The sequence below is a fragment of the Neopelma chrysocephalum genome, unplaced genomic scaffold (genome assembly GCF_003984885.1).
Source record: "Neopelma chrysocephalum unplaced genomic scaffold, ASM398488v2 Primary Assembly neopelma1_43, whole genome shotgun sequence".
Classification (NCBI taxonomy): Eukaryota; Metazoa; Chordata; class Aves; order Passeriformes; family Pipridae; genus Neopelma; species Neopelma chrysocephalum.
The window spans coordinates 4,264,304-4,282,819 of record NW_020897702.1 but is presented as its reverse complement, the minus strand read 5'-3'; the positions used below and the strand labels follow the sequence as shown (position 1 = coordinate 4,282,819).

At 40.7% G+C, this 18,516-nt stretch overlaps 1 protein-coding gene across 9 annotated transcripts in view; it reads left to right on the top strand.

Moving 5' to 3' along the window:
• MTUS2 (microtubule associated scaffold protein 2) overlaps positions 1 to 18,516 on the top strand; it is a 249,671-nt gene that overhangs the window by 190,534 nt on the left and 40,621 nt on the right. For 8 of the 9 annotated variants that reach the window (XM_027677805.1, XM_027677803.1, XM_027677802.1 and 5 more), the window contains 2 exons: positions 4,654 to 4,755; positions 9,851 to 10,059. In XM_027677805.1, the coding sequence (XP_027533606.1) occupies positions 4,654 to 4,755; positions 9,851 to 10,059 (311 nt within the window). The remainder of the gene's footprint in view (positions 1 to 4,653; positions 4,756 to 9,850; positions 10,060 to 18,516) is intronic. The other variant, XM_027677806.1, reaches the window with a different exon arrangement.

Below are 18,516 nucleotides of genomic sequence, written 5' to 3'. Positions count from 1 at the left end.
CTTCCTCATCAAGGTTGCAGATGATGGCAGATCAGGGGGAATTGGTCAATATGCTGGAGGGCAGGGCTGCAGTTCAGAAGGACTTCACCAGGCTGGAGAAATGGGCCTGCAGGACCTTCATGAAGAAGTTCAAAAAGGCAAATGCAAAGTTTTGCCCCTTGGTGGAACAACTCCATGCAACAAGAGAGGCTGGAGCCAGCCTGCTGGGAAGCAGCTCTGCCAAAAGGCCCTGTTTGGGGATCTGCTAGACAGCAAGCTGAACCTGACCCTATAATGTGTTCTTGCAGCAATAAAGACAAGATGCACTCTGGGCTACATTAACAAGAGTGTGACCTGCAGCATCATTGGTCCTACTTCTTTATTTAAGACATGTGTGGCCACTACAGTCTGATGTCTCAGATAAAACGTATTTTGCTCTGGTTCCTAGACTAGCATTCAGCAGCACTTTGAGAACGGAGAAATGGCTTTGTTTGTCTGCAGTTTTTCCAAGTGATTTCTGGAATGTTTTGCCTTGTATTTCTAATTATTTTGCATTTGCTCCTTCTGGTTTTTTTGAAGGAGGCTGTGTGTTTTAATTAGGAAATATAAGTACCTTTATAGAACTGTGCATTTGGATGCATTTTTCAGAAGCAAATGCTGCAAGCACACTAGTAGACACGATGAGCGAATATTTATGCTTACAGTTATCTTATGGCCTGAAATATCCATTTCTTTACACAAATATAGCTTTTAAAAGACATGAAATATTGGGAGATTGGTAACCTTAAATGGGATGTAGATTCATGTAAAAATTAATAGTTTGTGGCTTTGCTTACTGGCTACCAGAGAGACAACTTCTTGCTGCATGAGTTCCTGTAGTGGAGGGAGTTGGCAGAGCCTTGGAATCTGTTCCAGGAGGCCTGGAAGTTAGTGGTGGTTCTTGCTCTGCCAGGAACTTTTTGCTGGGAGGCTATCTGCTAACAGCCCTGAGTATGCAGCCAGAAGGAATAAAGCTAATATACAGGCATTTAACACAGAGCTAATTGGAGTTTCATATTTCAAGTCTGTGGGCAATAACACTAAGAGTTTGAAATAAATTATCTTCCAGATCGGAGTTAATATACATTTTAAAAGACGAATTTAGAAGAAAATTAAAACAGTGTGCAAGTTCAAGAAATACACACTCATGGTGCTTTATTTCCCTTTGTAATTGCATTTTTTGTAATTTTTATTTCATTTTATAATTGCATGCACAACACCTTTTGATATTTCAAAATACATTTGACAGAGTATTATTTGAGGTTTTACATGCATTCAGGCCTGTAATAACAACTAAAATGTTTGTCTTGTTTCCCGAGTTACTGTGAAGCATCAGACTTTTAATGTGCATTTTAGCCTTTGAATTATGCACTCCAAGCTAAAAAAGATCAGACTATATAACCTCTTGCTGTGCCATACCCTGTGGTCCCACATATAATGCTGATCATTGCACCAACACACTCTCTCAGATTTTTTAAACCTGAAATTCTATACTTCTGTGAAATGGCAAATTCTGAGCCCAAATAATCGTAATTTAAAAATTAATTTTCCCTACAGGAGATTCACTTGAAATCAACATGTTCTCTGAATGTTTCTCTTTTAACCAACTAACAGCTGTTGTTTCAAAAGACAAGAGAAGAAGAACCCCCATTTTTAGAAAAATGTTCAGTACAAGCTCTTCTTTGAGGTCAGATGCTAGGGATGGCTATTGCCCTAAAATTTCCCTGTGGGTGATGAGCTTAGCAGAATGAAAACAGTTTGCTCCTGCAGACCATCCTTTCTTTTGCCTGCTGTGTGCTTTCTAAATCCCTCTCCTCTAAGGAGGGCCACAGAGAGGACACCAGGGCCCTTTTACTTATGAAGGAGAAGTCGAATAATTATTGGCTCCATGTGTCCCTCTCCTTGGCCCTTTCCCAGCAAGAATATGCTAAGCACTGGCTCTTCCCTTGCTGCACAACTCCTCCTCACTTGCCTAGTCATTGCATTGCCGCCCTACCAGACCTTAGGAGCTCTCCTGGTCTGGTAAACTGAAGGAGGGCAGTTATCCTCATTTCCCCCTCCTTGTTATTAATCCTACTTATCTGTCCTTTTCAAGATATCTATTTGCACCTTCTCTCTGCTGATCTCCCACCTTCTGAAGCTGATGTCTCTCATGCAGCTGCCCCTGCTGGTCAGCACCGTCTGTACCCACGTGCAACTATCATTGCTCTCCACAGACCCTGCCTTGCCCTCTGCGAAACAATGGTGCTCTCTGGGCTTCTCTGCTACTTTGCTCTGTTTTCTCTCAACCAAGCTCTAATTGGGGAATTGTTCCTCTCTTTGTGATTAAGCCTGCGGGGGATGGGGGGGGGGGCTGAAAAAACTCCTCAGGTGTTCCCATTGAAAATGTCTCAAAAACAAAAGTAGTTAATTATTTACATACCCTTTGCTGCTGAAAGCATAAGGAAAGCACACACTTTCCCTTACCATTGTCTGTGTTTGCCATAGCAAAATTTATGGAGAAGCTCAGTCTATGGCCCATTCGTGCATCATATTTTTGTTTTGAAAGCGACAGAAAAGCCAAAGCCTCATTACCGTGAAAAAGTAATGCTTGAATCTGTAACTACACAAACTATACCTTATAAAACAAGCTCTGGTTTTGTCTCATAGCTCCCATCTCAGGTTGCTTTCACAGCCATAAACTTGTTTTATGTCCTGCTCAGTAGTAAAGTACAGTGCAATAGGTGGCAGACATGGGTAATTTATATCTTTGGTCACTTCATTGCGAAAAGTATTAATCTCAAATGAGAATCATAGCCTCAACAAGTTGACTTTATAAACAGCAGAGAAAATGGAGATGGACAAAAGTAAAGGTATGAGGAAGAGTTCAGTCTTTACCAGCCCCTGACAACTAATGGTATGATTTGCCTATGAACAATGGAAGAGAGTCAAAGAGGGTTTTAGACCTTGTCCCATGCCACTCTCCCACAAACAGTTGGACACAAGGCTTGTGCAGGTGCATGTGCTCTTTGCAGAAGCACTCTGCAATTAAATGCTGGAAATTATGAAGCTCAGTTTCTGGTGCATGTCAAATGCCGCGTCTGCAGCTCACTGCTTGCAAGTCCTGATGCAGACCAAAGTGAAAGTGTAAATGATGCATCAGAAATAAACCTAATACTGCAATTATGACTAGCTGTGGCTTTAGAGGGAGCAGAAAGCTAGTAATCCAGTAAGCATCCCTGAAGATTATGATTCCCATATAAAATTATAACTTTTTTCCACTGCTGAAATAGATAGGTCACATTTGCATTAAACAAAATGGAAGATAGTGCTAGCTTTTGGACTGCCACTGTCATTAGGCATCACCAAGAAAATACGATTTTGTTTTTCCTACTTCAGATACTTCAGATTCTGTGGGACATTTTCCTATAAGATGTCTGTGAACATACTCATGAGAGAAGGGAAAGTTAATAAGGCAAATTTTATTTTTCCTTTATGACAAATCATTTGCCTTTAGATCTCTCTATTTTTCATATGTATCTAGGGGCTGTGACACAGTCCTTCAGGCTAAAATTAAACCCTCAACAAACAATAATGGTAAAAAAGAGGAAAGCAAACACGAAAATACATTAATGTCTCAAGGGGTTGGTTTTTATTGCTCTTTCTTCTTACTTCTTTGATGGATGTTTTCTGCTTGAAATACTGTGGTTGTGACTGTCACACCATGGTCAAAAAGCAGGGCAGGACTTCACGTTACTGCACTCAGCATGATCCCCACAGCTGTTTTGATGGGAGTTGTGGGTGGGCAGGAGGGGTGAGCTGAGCTTGGGTGGCCGCTCTGGCATTCAGATGAAGTGGTATCTCCCTGGTACAAGAGGCAGTCAGTGACTGCATAACTTTGACAGCTGACAGACCCTCCCAAGGCCCTAACCAGAGACCGCCAGTGGTAGGAGGAATAATGACAGACACTGAGTTGCCTCTCTGAAAAATTCCGTGCCCTGTTGAATCCCAAATTGGCACAGTGTCTTGTAGGTTTGTGCACTGAATGTGCTGCACATGTCTGTCCCTGCCTGACTTATTGCACAGGCAGAAACCCACTCTCCTGTGTCTGGGCGGCCACATCCAGCACAGCTCTGACATGTCCTGCCCGCTTCTGGTTCAAGCCTATCTCTTGCCTGTATGAGACCGTCTTGGGAAAGCTGGTCACCAGAAAAGGCAGCTTCCTAACCTTGGAAAATTTGATAGAGCAGGGACCTGCAGGTAACTTCAGTCAACTTCTCCTGCAGCCCAGAATGAGGATGTACAGCAAGGTAAAGGGACAGAGCATTGAACTCAGAAAAGATAGGATGGCTACCCATGTAGCTATTTGTGCCTTAGTGGCATTTGTCACTGTGCAGATGACTGAAAAACCAAGGTAGTATGTAAGGCCTTCTTTTGTCCTTCTTTAGTGCTGTGTATGTCCGCTCAACCACATGTACACAGCTGTGTTTGCAGATGTGGCAGGTTGGCATCCAACACTGATGTGCTGTGTAGCATCATTCTGTGTGAATTCTAGGGTGTGTATTGAAGAAATACTTGTATTTTCCCATTTTGGTATGTATCTCGGTGACATAGCTCTGCACAATATCTTTCTATTTTTAATTTTTTTTTCTAAAGCAGGTGTGAAGAAAGAAGTACAAAAAGATCAGGATGCTAACAGACCAGCTGTCTCATCCCCTAAGAAATCAGCAGTAACAGCCACAAAGCTCCATTCACCAGGTATTTATGAACCCAAAAGCAGGGGAATCTAATCTTCAGGGAAGGTTTAAACTTTGCATCTCTTGTTAACACACTCAAATCTGAGACCTACTATTGTTAAGTGAGGTTTGATTGTGTCCAAGGTTCATAAAGCTGGCTGTGAGTACAGCAGGCTTTATCATACCAATGCATGAGCTGAATAGACTTTTGTTTCTTTGTTACAACCATGCAATCATCTCTGCTTCAAAACAAAGAGTTGTTGCTATTACATGTTTAAGGGCATGGGAATATTTTTTTAATCATTACAATTTTCTTATATAAAAAGAGAACAGATAGATATAGTGAAATAAAAGACACCTTAGGCAATTGCCTGGAGCGATAGTATATTACTCAGAATCTACTCTTACTTTTATGCAGAGGCAGTAAATTTCCTGGGCTATTTCTACACATAATTGGAAAAGGGATTATCTATAGAAATAACCTTTGAAGTGCTATTGGGCATTGTCAATTTGCCCTTCAATATTGGGCAAACCCACGTGGTTTTAGCATTTCTGAATAATACCTTTGTTTATTTACCAAAATGAGGATAACTTGTTTCTTTTTATGTCTACTAAGTGTACATTGACAAATGTATAAGGTGCCTAAAGGCTTTTGTAAGGCTGGTCTTTGGTTGATGTAAATGCTTCTGAAATGAGCGTGCATGGTCCCACTAATTTCATTGTGCTTGAAGTTTATCTTCTGTTGCCTCATTTTTCAGACTCTACTTGGATACTTAAAATGTCATCTCTGCGGCTATATGATACGTGAGATATAATTATTGGGGTAGAACCCCATGTTGCTTTATTTGATAAAATATAAAGCATGTAGAAGAGCTCTTCAGCTCCTATAACTTGCATCAGGAGTCTCTTCATGTTTACTGAAGTCAGTCCCTATTCTTCTCCTTCTCAACCAACAAAATCAAGAAAATGGAAGGTTAAATTTAATCTTCTTGGGCACCAGCAGGACTCAGAATTCTTCTCCTTACAAAGATATTAGAGTAAAAAGATGAACTTAATGCTGTCCTCTGAATCATATAATTTACAGACTATTTTTCACCTGATGAGATCACCAAGAGAGATCCAGAGAAGAATCTGTTGCAGAGTGCCAGACCAGAAGCTCACTAGTGTTTATAACAGTCAGAGTCCAGTTTAAGCATCAGCACTGATTGTGGCTGTAGCAGCATGTTACAGCACATCTGATTTGCTTCTTCAAGAATTAGAAAGCAAAATGGAAGAGCGGCATATTTGTACTGTATATTTGTCTTGTCAAGGAGACCTGCATTTCCACGGGTGACTTAATGATTTTCAAGGCTTAAATTTTTGGCATATCCAATTCATGAGGCCTCAAAGATTTCTTCATTCTCATGAGAGGTTGAGTAACTGACCTCTGTCCATCAGACTGATTTAGAATTTGTTCAGCTTGATTGTCTGAAATTAAGGCAATCTAAAGTTGTTTATCACTGTAAAGATCAAGTAGGAAAATAAACCTCATCTTTTTTTTTTTTTAGAGTAGCCTTTGGCATTCTTTAAAATAACGGCAATAACAAAGCAATAAAGACAGACAATTTTTTCACCTACTTAAAAATTTCAAAAATAGTCAAAGCAGCTATTGAACAGAGTGAGTGTAGCTAGTGCCAAGGGGCAGTAACACAGGCTTTCCTCCATCAGGATCACAAACTCCTGCATCATTTACACGTTTTGATGAGAGAGCATGTTTCTCACAGTTAACTCCACCACAGCTACATCTGGCCATGAGCAGGCTCTAAAATTTCTGAGTGCTGTTTTTAGGTTGTTTTTCCTGTTACTGGTGTCCTCACATTCAGTTCCTTTTAATTAGTGCTGGGTTTTGACTGTCATACACCTTTTTTTAGGCTTGAATCTAATCTTTGGGATTTGGATCAGTCCTCCTGAAGACTCGCAAGGGAGTTTTGAGATGCAGAGACTTTTAGGGATCTCAATGTTATCTGTTGATACATTACCACCCCTGAAATCTTTGTCTAGGAACAGGTGTCCATAGATGCAGGTGCTCTCCTTCCACTCCATTTTAGGACAGTGTTATCCATTTCTGACATCTGTCATTGTACAGGCTGCTTGATATCAATTGTTTCAAAGTAATTTGCTCACTTTCCTTACCAGAATGTCAGAAATTGGACAGTTAAAATGCAAATAAATTGCATTCCCCATCTAAATCCTCATGGACGTATTAATTATGAGTATAGACTTGTTATGTCTCCTTGGTTCAAACACTCAGATAAAAAAGACTTGGGAGTTTTGAAGCAGATCAAAGGGGTTCAGTGATTTCAGCGTACACTGGGTCTGCCCCCCTGGTCCCACCATCAGCAAAAAGGATATTCAGGATCAGGGCCAGCATCATTAATATATACCCTGTTTTGTGCAGAGCAACAGAAGAGAGACATCAATGGCAGAATAAGCTTAGTAAGCTGCCTTTCAGACCCAAATGAACCGAGAAATTCAGATTTATCCCCGAGGAGAATAACACTGTTTAATTTACAAGGACAGCTTATAATACGGACAAGGACAATGCAGAGATGTGCACTTCAAATCTTCCAGTGAACAGGAAGGCTAGAAAGATATAAGACAAAACAACCTGATCGGTTTCTGTTTTAATTAAAACTGGACTGATTTCAAGGGCTTTCCTCTACACTTCTCCCTAAGCTTTCTGTTGTAACATCACTGTGCTGTTTAAACAACCCAAGATTTTTATTCTAAAAAGACAGGTATTTATGGGTGTTGGTTTTATGAATTTCTTATTTTGTGATATTACGTACTGCCCAGTTAAGAGCCCTTTGACGTGAATGGAAGAATCTGTAAGAAAATACCATTCCTGCAAAAAAATATTCACAGACTTTAACTGACAAAAAAATTGAACCCTCTGGCTGAACTCTCTTAATGGCAGAAACTCCTTGTATTGTACTACTTAGGTCTTGCAACAACATGACACTAGTCTCGACATGTTGCAAAACCTGGTGTTCTTTTTTTGCAAATTCAAGTCATGGACACAAAGAGTTTCAAAGTTTGTTTTGCACTTGTAACTCTTCGCAGTTGTACCATGAGATACTTGGAGACATGAGGGAGCATCTCTGCTATAGCTAGATCCCTGTAAGCTTAGCCTGGAGCCAGGACGTAGTTAGGCAAGTGTGAAGATATGCTCCCAATAGCTCCACAAAAGCTGAGGACCTGAAAAAGTAGGAATAAGTTCCTGGGGTATTGCACTGTCAAAGCCATACTGTTTCCCTGCCTCATCTAGTAAAATTGCCCTAAGGATCCATTTGCACACTTAGGCCACGGTCTTAAAGATCTAAAAGATCTAAAGCACATCTGACAAAATTACCCCGGAACAATACTCCACTTTACAAATTGGCTCAGAATCATAGCATCAGATGCATCTTTGTGGAAGGATTCTTTGGGTTTTTAGGAAAGGCGTAGGTAGTATCCACAGCAGAAGACTGTCCCCTATTACATTCATTGCTGAAGACTGGTTGGAGATGTTGTTTCTGTATTGTTTTTCAGGAACTGTATTCTACAAGACTGTAAAACTACAAACTGTCCTTTTTTTTTCATATTCTTGCATACCTGACCCTTTCTGCTAACACAGAAATGTTCCAGACACGTACCCATCATCTCTAGTAACACATGGGACTAAGGTGTCTGACTCTTATTTTCTCCCCCTTTCTTACTGACTTTAGCTCCTAGGCTAACAACTGGACACTAGTGGGAGGATCTGTGGAAGAGAGGCAGAGATTCCTGGCCAGTACTCAGGAGTGTGTTAAAGAGCATATCAGCTGAGGAGAGACTGAGGGTAGCAAAAAAAATAATCAGTAGACTGTGCAAAGATGATGTCCAGCTGGCCATAAATGTTTGCAGAGGAGAGTTCTCAAAAAGCTAGAAAGGTAAAGACAAAAGAGGTTGTCCGAGCACTGGCTTGAGCAGCCTGACACTACCAGGACACTGCCTCTTCTTGCTTCATCCTCATAACTGAGTATATCCAGAGAAATTGATAGCTGACTCAAGCATGATATCAACTTAGGAAAAAAACCTCACTGCCCTTCAGTGGCTTATCATGAGCAAGCTTTAGTTCTTGCGCAATTCATGTGAATGTGGCGCCGTATTTGAGCTGATATCCTAAACACAAGCTACACTAGTGCTTTCACACCTTTGTAGAGGATCAGGCTTGCTTCAAGCCAACTTGGAGCACATCAGAGGAGAGACAGAGTCTGGGCCTATTTCTTCAGGCAAACCATATAGTGATTCTGGTGTGACCAATGATGCAGAGAGAGCAGCCATGCAGAGCCAGTGATGTAACTCATCAGCGTTACACAGTACCTGGTGGCACTTGCATACATCATATCTGTTTAATGCTGCAACTTTAGATGTGTTGTAAGGGTGAGAGCAAGGGGAACTGTCAAGGTAGACTGCAGTATTGTTGATAAAAAGAAACTGTGATATCCCACTAGCAAGCAACCCATGCTGTGTTTGCATTCAGGGAGGGACAACTCCAGTTCCTCATTGTCCTATTTGAAGGCAAAAGGAAATCTGCAAAGGAAAACTGGCACCTCTGTCAAGTCACCAAGCACAGGGTTCAGGTGGACAAAGAAATCATATGTAGAGTATAAATGTCACATAGCTATTTTCCACATCCACAATAAGATAAAGGGAGTCTTGACCTGGAAGTGCCCATTTCTCTCACTGCCATTTAAGAGAATCCAGCATTGCACATCAAGATGCAGACCTCTGTTCTTGTAGATGTCTAACACAGGTGAGGTGATTCCTTCCTCTAATGTCAGTTCTCGGTGATACACTCTTAGGACAGCTCTTCCCAACTTGTACAAGACCTTTAGGCTCAAAGCTTGAGGTGATATGACTGTTAAAAAGCTTTGAGCTTTGGCCTCTAGCCACTGCGTTCTTGCTTTTTTTGAAAGTCTTAAAGTTCTGTATGAGTGCTACAGACCGTTTTTTCTTTTGTAGGGATGAGTCCCAAAGGCCTTAGAAACATATAAGGGTCATGTCTATACATATATGTAAGTGACCTGAATGGTCTTTTTTTCTCTCCTTTGTAGGACATCCCAAGCAAAGGCCAACCACCCCAAAGAATGGATTCTCCCCCAAACCAGGAGACGGTCGAGACACTGAAAAGCAGTTCATTCAGAGATTGAAGGAAAAGTGTGATGAGCAGTCCCGGCAACTAATTAATATTCAAGATGAGCTTAAAAGGGCCAGCTGTGGCTTTGATGTCTTTGCTATTACAACACAGTACTTCTTCAGGCAGGTAAGTGCAATGGGTACTTCTTACCACTGAAAAGATAATTGACCTTTACATCTGTCCCTTGCCCAAAGTTATTCCACAGTCACTGAAAAGTTGTTCTTGGGACCAAAGCATGTAATTTCTTTGCAATGGCTATTACGAAAAGGGAATTAAAATTTCATAGAATCATAGAAGGGAAATCTGCAAAGGCAAGGGGAATCTGGCACCTTCGTCAAGTCACCAGGCTTGGGATTTGGGTGGCCAAAGTAATCATGTGTTGATTGTAGATGTCATCCAGTTGTTTAGGTTGAATAATTTGATTCCATATATTTGAAATTAAAAGTTCAGGTATTTGGAAAAGGAAGAATTTTGACTGAAGCATTTGTCACAAGCATGGAGGGGCTTCAGGATGTTTTTAAGAGTGAAGTTGCAGTCTCTGACCAGTACAGCTGGAATAGAAAGTGTAACTGAGATATTGACACTTGTGAGCAACTGCAAAAACAATCCATGCATTTAGTCAACCAAAGGTGTTAAATGAAGGAAACAATTTTCTTTCTTTGAATAGTTATCTAGTCTTCCTGTTCCCCTTGGATCAGGCAGAGTGTCTCTGTTACAGAGTTGCCAATTCCTGGAGAGGTTAGAATAACATTATCTCAGCATTTAGAAGATTACACTCCTTAGGTATAAGAACATAAAGAAAATGTTGTCGGTAATTAGTGAAGCTTATTTATTAAATAAACTCAAGTCAAAATGAATACATTTTAAGATGACAAATACAACCAGGACTTGTAGGTCTTGCTTGTTTCAAAAGGTGTTTAGTGGGAAATGTAACTGGGCTGTAAGGTCCAGGCCTGGTTCACACGATGCCCATGTATTTTATACCACCCCAGGTAAAGCTGATGTCCCAGCTACTTTGTAAAAACTGAGACAATCACCAACAATAGGACTCAAGATTCGGATAATATCCTTGATTGCCTTTTCGTCTACTTTTGGAAGAGACAAGAATAAACTTTCAGTGTTAAATGATAGGAAGAAAACCGAGAAAACAAAACTCAGATTCAATCAGTCTTTACAAATTCTGAAATACTTTATTTAGTTGGGTTTTTTTTATATATTTGTGGGAAAGGTTACCTTTGAACAAACAACCACAGTTCACATTGTTCCCTAAGTAGGAGCTGATCTTGCCAGGGGGAGCTTCACTCAACTGAAAAAAACAGGGAATTTTTAAAATGTCCTAAATATTTTAGATAACTTCCCAGGAGATCTTCCCCCTCTATTTTTCTTTAGGCTTGACATTTCTGGACTTGTTGGGCATTTCTAACCTTTTTTTTTTTTTAAGATGACTGTGGAGTATTAATCCTTGTTTAAATCAGAGGGAAACAGAAAAGGGCAGAGCACTGTCTGCTCGTCTTTGTCTATGCATTGCCCACTAGGGAGAGATTTTTCATCACATGCCTCATTCACAATTTGCTAAAGGAATTCTGGAAGCTTGGGCATATCTTCTTCATCTCCTCTGGATATGCTTTAAATGAGAACAGCTGCTGCAACTGAGCTTTGAGATGACTCTCATTCTGTTGGTGCATGTTATATCTGTCCTGAGAATGCCTCCTGAATTGAACAACTTAGGGATCTTTCCTGGCCAAGCATAGCTGTGCCTCATGTTCCCAACTCCTTTGTACTTTGTCTGCCAGGTTAGCTCGGGATTGCAGTAATGCCTCTCTGAGTGCCTGGAGGTGAAAAATACTACACCTGTGGAATTTCAGACCTCTCTCAGGCTAAGACAACACAGGCTTCCCTGTGTGAGGAGGTGTACAGGCACTGTGAGCCTACCAGTTCTCCATTAGGCACCCAGATGTGGTACCTAAGTATGACTGCTTTAGCCTCCATCTTTAGTGCATGCAGGCAAGTGAGCACTTCGAGAAGACTACTTAAAGAATCGAACGCCTGAGTTTCTGCTTGAGGTGCTTGCCTGTCTTGTCTGAGACTTCCAGGGAGGCCTGAGACTGCTGCTAAAGTTGAGAGCCTACATGTAATGGGACAATCTGGGACTACTCAAGTAGTTGTGTAACTGGGCAGTTGGCTGTCTTGCAACATAGACACAAACTCCCAAGTTTTTGAGTGTCATTAGAAAATACGATCTGTAGACATTTTCCAAGATGACATTATTGTTTGAAAGCTTGAACAAAAGTGTGATGGCTGACTTTGCATTAGGGCAGCATGGGAAAAAAAACTTCTTACACTATAAAAATAATAACAATTTTGTGTGTTTCTGAGAAACCTGCAGGCAAAATGGTTGAGATCTGAGTGGAACTGCAGTTTGGCAAAGGAAAAATACTCATTTAGGAAAAAGGTGTGACCTTATTCCAGAGAAGTTTGGCGTTGATTTGTCAAGCTGGCAGTTCCACTCTGTTCAGCAGAGGGCCCAATCCTATTTTGATACTAGGGAGCATCTTTTAGGCTTTTAGGCTGTGTTCAAATTTTAGTATGTCTCTCTCTCTCCTTACCCCACACCATAACAATGTCCAAAACATAGATTTTTCTCTGATTTGGACTTAAATTCTGTTAGAAAATGTGCTCTGAGTCAGTGAGAACAGGACTGAATCTTAAAAAAAGCCCAAGGACCAGTGTTTTGCATGCATGTAGGAGTCTACCCATGGCCGTGGCTCTCTTGTCTTGCTCACATTGTTTCTGTTCCTTCTCCAAAGCTGGGGAAAACTCCAATGCAAGTGGTGCAAAAGACACTAGCAGCTTCTTTGAGAGCTTTCCAATTTTAGGCACTTGCTGTAGCAACCTTCATATTACATGACCATTTTCTTTGAGTTTTGTTGGATTTGTTTTCTGGCTGTTTCGGACTACTGCTGAAAAATATCATCTCTCTTTCTTAATTGAAAATGTTCTTAATGGGCAAGATTCATTTGATTGACATCAAGGAGTGCACAACATGTAGCAATGTTTAATACAGACTCATTAAATGCCAGCTAAACCAATTTGCTATATTCAGGAAAAGCCTAGGCAACCTGAGCAGGTGATAACTGAGGCAGTAGACACAAAAAAATTGAAACAGTAGTTCTGACATAAGCATTTAGCTAATTATGAAAAATAATGATTGCAGTGCTGGTAAATAGCATGGCTTTTAATTATTATTTAGTTAGCAGATGTATTAGTTTAAGACTTTCATATGTGCTCATATGACTCTTGTTGACTTTGGGAACTGCTTCAAATTTATTCTGAAGGGGAGTAAATTAAGTTTATCCTTAATGTCAGATGTTCATCATTCCAATACAACGCTTGTGCTGTGAGGGGTTCTCCAAAGTGAACAACTGACTGTCAGAAGCTGAAGTGATACTATGAAGAGGATACCATGAAGATTTTTTAGAGAAATATCTCAAAGGGCTCCCCCTGATTTGGGTCGGTTCTGACCGGCTCTGGCTTGTTAGCCCAGTGACAGTGGCAGTCCTGGCCCAGTTTCAGTCCTGTTCAGCAGCGTATCCAGCAGTGATCCCTCTTGGAAGTGGTAACAGTGCCACCTAAAGGACAGTAACCCAAAGCGACAAATTCTAGAGGAAAAATCCTTCCAGACATACATAGGGAGAGAATAAAAATCCACTTTAGTGTCTCTAAAGTGACACTAGTACACTCATAGAAGACATGTTTGTGCTAAGGGCTGTCATGGCCAAAGTGCACCAAGGCCCCGGAAACTGGGCTAATGGCTCTCTGCCTATCCAAGCAGCCAAAAAGTGGAGTCCCAATAGCAAGTTCTGCCTCTGAAATTTTAGAGTAGAACTCCAGAACTACAGTGCATGTGAAGGAAGGGATATTTTCTGAGCTGCAGATCCCAAGGGTAAGCATAGATAAGGGAAAGGGTTACTCTGAGGTAGTCTGTCCCACACTCTGCTTGGGCATGAAGGGGTTTCCAGACCTGCAGCCTGGCCTCATGCTGCAGTTTTCATCATGAGGGAGAAACTGCTCAGGACAGGCCCCAGCACTTGAGGTCAGTCGGATCAACTGGGAATAGAGTAACCAGACAAATGTCCCGAACAAGAGTTGGGACAACACTGTGGGACTTGATGGCATTCCAGAACTTTGTGTCTACCAGCACTGGGAAAGGTGTGTCACTGGTAACCAGCAGGTGTTTTTGTCTCCACATCTAAGCGTGGGTTACTTTTGAGTGGATGTACAATACACATCTTACAGACAAGTAAACGCACATAGCAATGTCCTGCAAAATTTAGGATGGACAAGGAAAACCTTTCCCCTCATTCGAGTAACAGATAGATGTGTGCTTGTGTGTCTTTTTCAGAGTAACGTTTCTGTCCTGTGAATGGACAATATGCCACCCAGTGTCATGTAACCTCCTTGGCCAAATGCTAATGACTGCTTGTGCTAGAGGCAAAATTGGTCGCACTATTTATAAGTTGCTTGGCACTTCCCACTATTACCTCCAAAACATTAATTTGGGCTAACATTTCAAGTGATTATCTCAGGCTGAGCTGAAAATGATATATTTTCACAACTGTCTCAGAGAATAAGTTTAGGAGAAATATATCTATTGCTTGTGCCTCATAGTGGCACAGTGGTAAGAAGCCAGCACTTGCCAGAAAGGCTGACCTTCTAGCTTTCAGGGGTACTGCTTTCCCAAGAATAGTCCTTAGAAAAGTGCCACTCCTTCCTCCTCATGATTACATCTTGGCTAGATGTTCTGTATTGAGCAAGTTCAGTCTTTTCATTGCTCCTGCTGGAGATCAGAGCAGTCAGAGCAGATCACTATTTTCACTCTGTATCTTGAAAAAAAGACACATTGGACTCATCAAACACTAACAGTTTAGGGTCATGAATCAAACTCATTTTATTGTGAGAAAAACAAACCACTTTTTTTATTTGGCAGGAAAAAAATTAGAAGCTTTGTCATCATTTAGAGCTTTCTAAACTGCTTTTTAAGGAGAAAATCACAAGATTTGGTATTGGGGGCTACTAGTTATGGTAAAACAGAGCGGTAAGAATCCAGAAGTTCTCCTTTACTTGCAATCTTTATAATGAAGACTCTGTAATGCAGCTTCTGTGGGACATGCAGGCCACTCACACATGGTCAGTCTAACCAAGGAATGGATCAGGGTTTGTGAAATGAAGGAAATTACCTTCTGCAGGCCCCTGATGATTTGCTATGGATGCTAAAAGACAAGCAGTGAGTAGGTAAGGCATAGAAACCTTAAAGCCCCTAAAATATCTTTCCTCTCCTGATCCTCTGGATAACTGAACGTTACACTGCTTCCAGACAGTGTGGCCAGCTCTGCTTCAGTCCCTGCAAAACAGAAGAAAAAAAAGTGTAGGGGACCTCTTGGCTTCTCCCTCTGTCTTCAGCGGCCTTCTCACAGATACTGCTGCAACAAATAGCACAAATTTTGGTTTTGGGAGGTGGAAGAATATGCTTCCATGGGAAGCACTGGTATAGTTACATGGCCTTGTTTTGAAACAACACTGGAAATTACAGTGTGTTTATATCCCTTCCCTGGAGAAGAATTTTGTTAGTTACACATAAATATTTCAAATTTTGAGACAAAAAAGAAAAAGCCCCAGGTATTTTAGTACTCCTATTGAAGAGGTTTTAAATGGCCATTAAAAATTAAAGAGCTCTTTATTTACATGTTGTCCTTGAGGAGAAATATATTTAAGGTGTGTGCCAAGCATCAGGTAAAAGTGAACTTATTTTCTCCCTTTGTTTGTATTATTGATCTCTGCGTAAGCAACTGACTTTCACAGCTTTGATTTCATACTGCATTCAGAGGAAAAAAGTAGAATAAGAATCAGGAGTGGCTCTTGTGCTGATGTCAGCCTCCGAGAAGGATAAATGTCTTCTGTTGGGCTTGAGGGATTTGGCAACACATTTGGAGTGGAGTGAAAAGCAGTGATGATTAATACAGTCCAGTGCTATTGTGGCCTCTGTTCATGCAGGGGACAGAGAAAACCCAAATCACAGTGTTTTCATGCTGTTCTTTGAGTTCAGCAAAGGAGTCAGTGGAAAGGCGTAGTTAAGGATCCTGTTCTTTTCAAGCAACAATGGTCATACCATCTTCAGGTCACATCGACACCATGAGTTGCTGGATAACTGTTCATTTTCCAACCTGTTATTGGCTTTGGCTTTTGTTTCTGCCACAGGGAGCTTGGGATTTCAATTATTTGTTTTCTCCAGGCTGGTGGACAATGTGAGAATCTCTATCAGAGGTAGATGCTCAGCTGTGACCCCATCAGTAGTCCAGGGTGCTTGTGCTTACTGGGAAAAAAAGCCCTGTAATCATCACATTGCCCGTCCAAAGAAATCCAATATGCATCTGGGCAGGGTTTGTTAGAGCCATGGCTTTGATCTGTCAATACCAAAATATTCCAAAAGATATATTTTGGACTCAAGGTGACTGCATTTTGCCACAGAACTTTTGTTTCATCAGAAAAATAAAGCCTCCATAGTGAATAACAATTCTAGCATTTAGAGACTTTGACACTCTTGGATCAGTACCTTGTGCCAGAAATGTATAAGCAGGATTAGCTCTAAACATGTGAACTACCTGTTCTTGGTAAAGGCAGTCTGGAATAGTGCTCTCATGGGCTCTGTGTGGCTTTCGTGCACATGCAGTGGTTAGACCTGTGGCAGAGTGATTTTGGAGCTATTAAGTGGTTTAAAACCATTTATAACATCACACTCTGTTCACCAGATAAATGGAAATGATTGTGAACTAACCTGGAATTAGGCATGCTTTCTCTGAATTAATAACTTCCTTAGTCTCTGACTTGTTAGTCTCTGAACTAACAGTTTAATTTTCAAAATTACCTGAACAGGAGCTGTAACTTTAGATGTTTCTAAATTACCTTTCATAGACTGCTGAAGGGACAAGAAGTCCCAAGTAAAAAGTGATGGGACAAAAGAAAATGGCCTCAAATTGTGCTGAGGGAGGTTTAGATTGGATATTAGGAAAAATTTCTTCACCAGAAGGGTTGTCAGGCATTGGAAGAGTGTCCAGGGATGTGATTGAGTCACTGTCCCTGGAGGATTTCAAAGATGTGTAGAGGTTGTGCATGGTGTCATGGTGGATTTGGCAGTGGTGGGTTCAGGTTGGACTTGATGATCTTAGCAGTCTTTTCCAACATAAATGATTCTAATATTCTCTCTCAGGCAACTCCGACACCAACAAGGTAGATATGGAATTCAAACAGGGCCCACAGACATGTTAAGCAGTGCAGTACTGCTGGGCACATACTGCAAAGGCAATTTCCTCAGCTCAATCATTGTTTGGTTTTTGGTGTTTTGTGTTTGTTGGGTTTTTTTTCTTTGATTGGTTCATTGATTACTGTCCAGAGATACTATACCAAGATTTCTATTAAAAATGTGACAGAACAATTCATTGTTGAAGAATATGTGCAAGGTGCATATATGAAAGTGTTAATCACACCAGAATTTGAAGAATTTTTCTTCTTCCATGAGAGAACAGAAATATTTAACAAAATTAAATTTTATAGAAATTTTTTTATATATAGAATAGAGGAAATTTGTAGAGGCTAGACAAAGTTTCCACTAAAGGGGAGCATATAAAGACTCATAACTCTCATTAGCAGGGGGGTTGATGAGATCTGGCCTGTCTGGATCAGAGGAATGCCATCCTCTCTTTGGGAGTCAAAAAGCCGAACCTCCCTCCAGAGACATACCTTTCAGCACACCTTTTGTTTTTAAAATATGTATGATGAGATCAAATGTCACTCTATAAAGTTTCTCTAAAGGACGAGGCCATGCCTCAATTCACAGATAATCTTCAACAGTCATTTCAAAATGAAATCTTTGAAAAAAGATAATGTAAGGAATGTTGCAATAAACATAGAGAGAGGTGAAATACCAAGTTCCCCACTCAGAAAGAGCAGTGACCACCGAATAACTTGACACATATTTACATACTGATAGTTACTTTCCAGTAACCTGTCCTCCCTCTGGCAGATCCATGTTCCTCTCTCCCATGTAGCCAACCTCAGGCATCACCTGATAGCTCATTCTTTGGCTGAAGCCTCACCTGGAGATGCCCATCATAGCATCCCAGAAGTTCTCCGGCCCTCAGATACACTTCAATGGCCTTTCCTACCGTCTCCCTGCTTGTATCTTCAGACCTCTGGCAGTAATACTTTTGTTTGGTGATTTTACATTCCCTCAGGGCAAAGTGGCATGGCTACATTGATACAGACATGTCCAATAATGATGTGTATAGGCATCATAATAATATTGGCAATAATGATCAATGCAATAGAACTGAAGTTTTTTCAAGTGATTTTACTGCTTCTACAGTTTAGTAAGAGGAACAATCTATAACAAAGGTCTGTCAATTCAAAATGTCCATCAAACCAACGACATGCCAGCTTTTTAATTCTAGAAATAATATGGTTTTAGCCATCACAAAACATGAAGGCTAGCTTCACTTGAAAAATCAATCTCTACCTTCTTATTGTCAG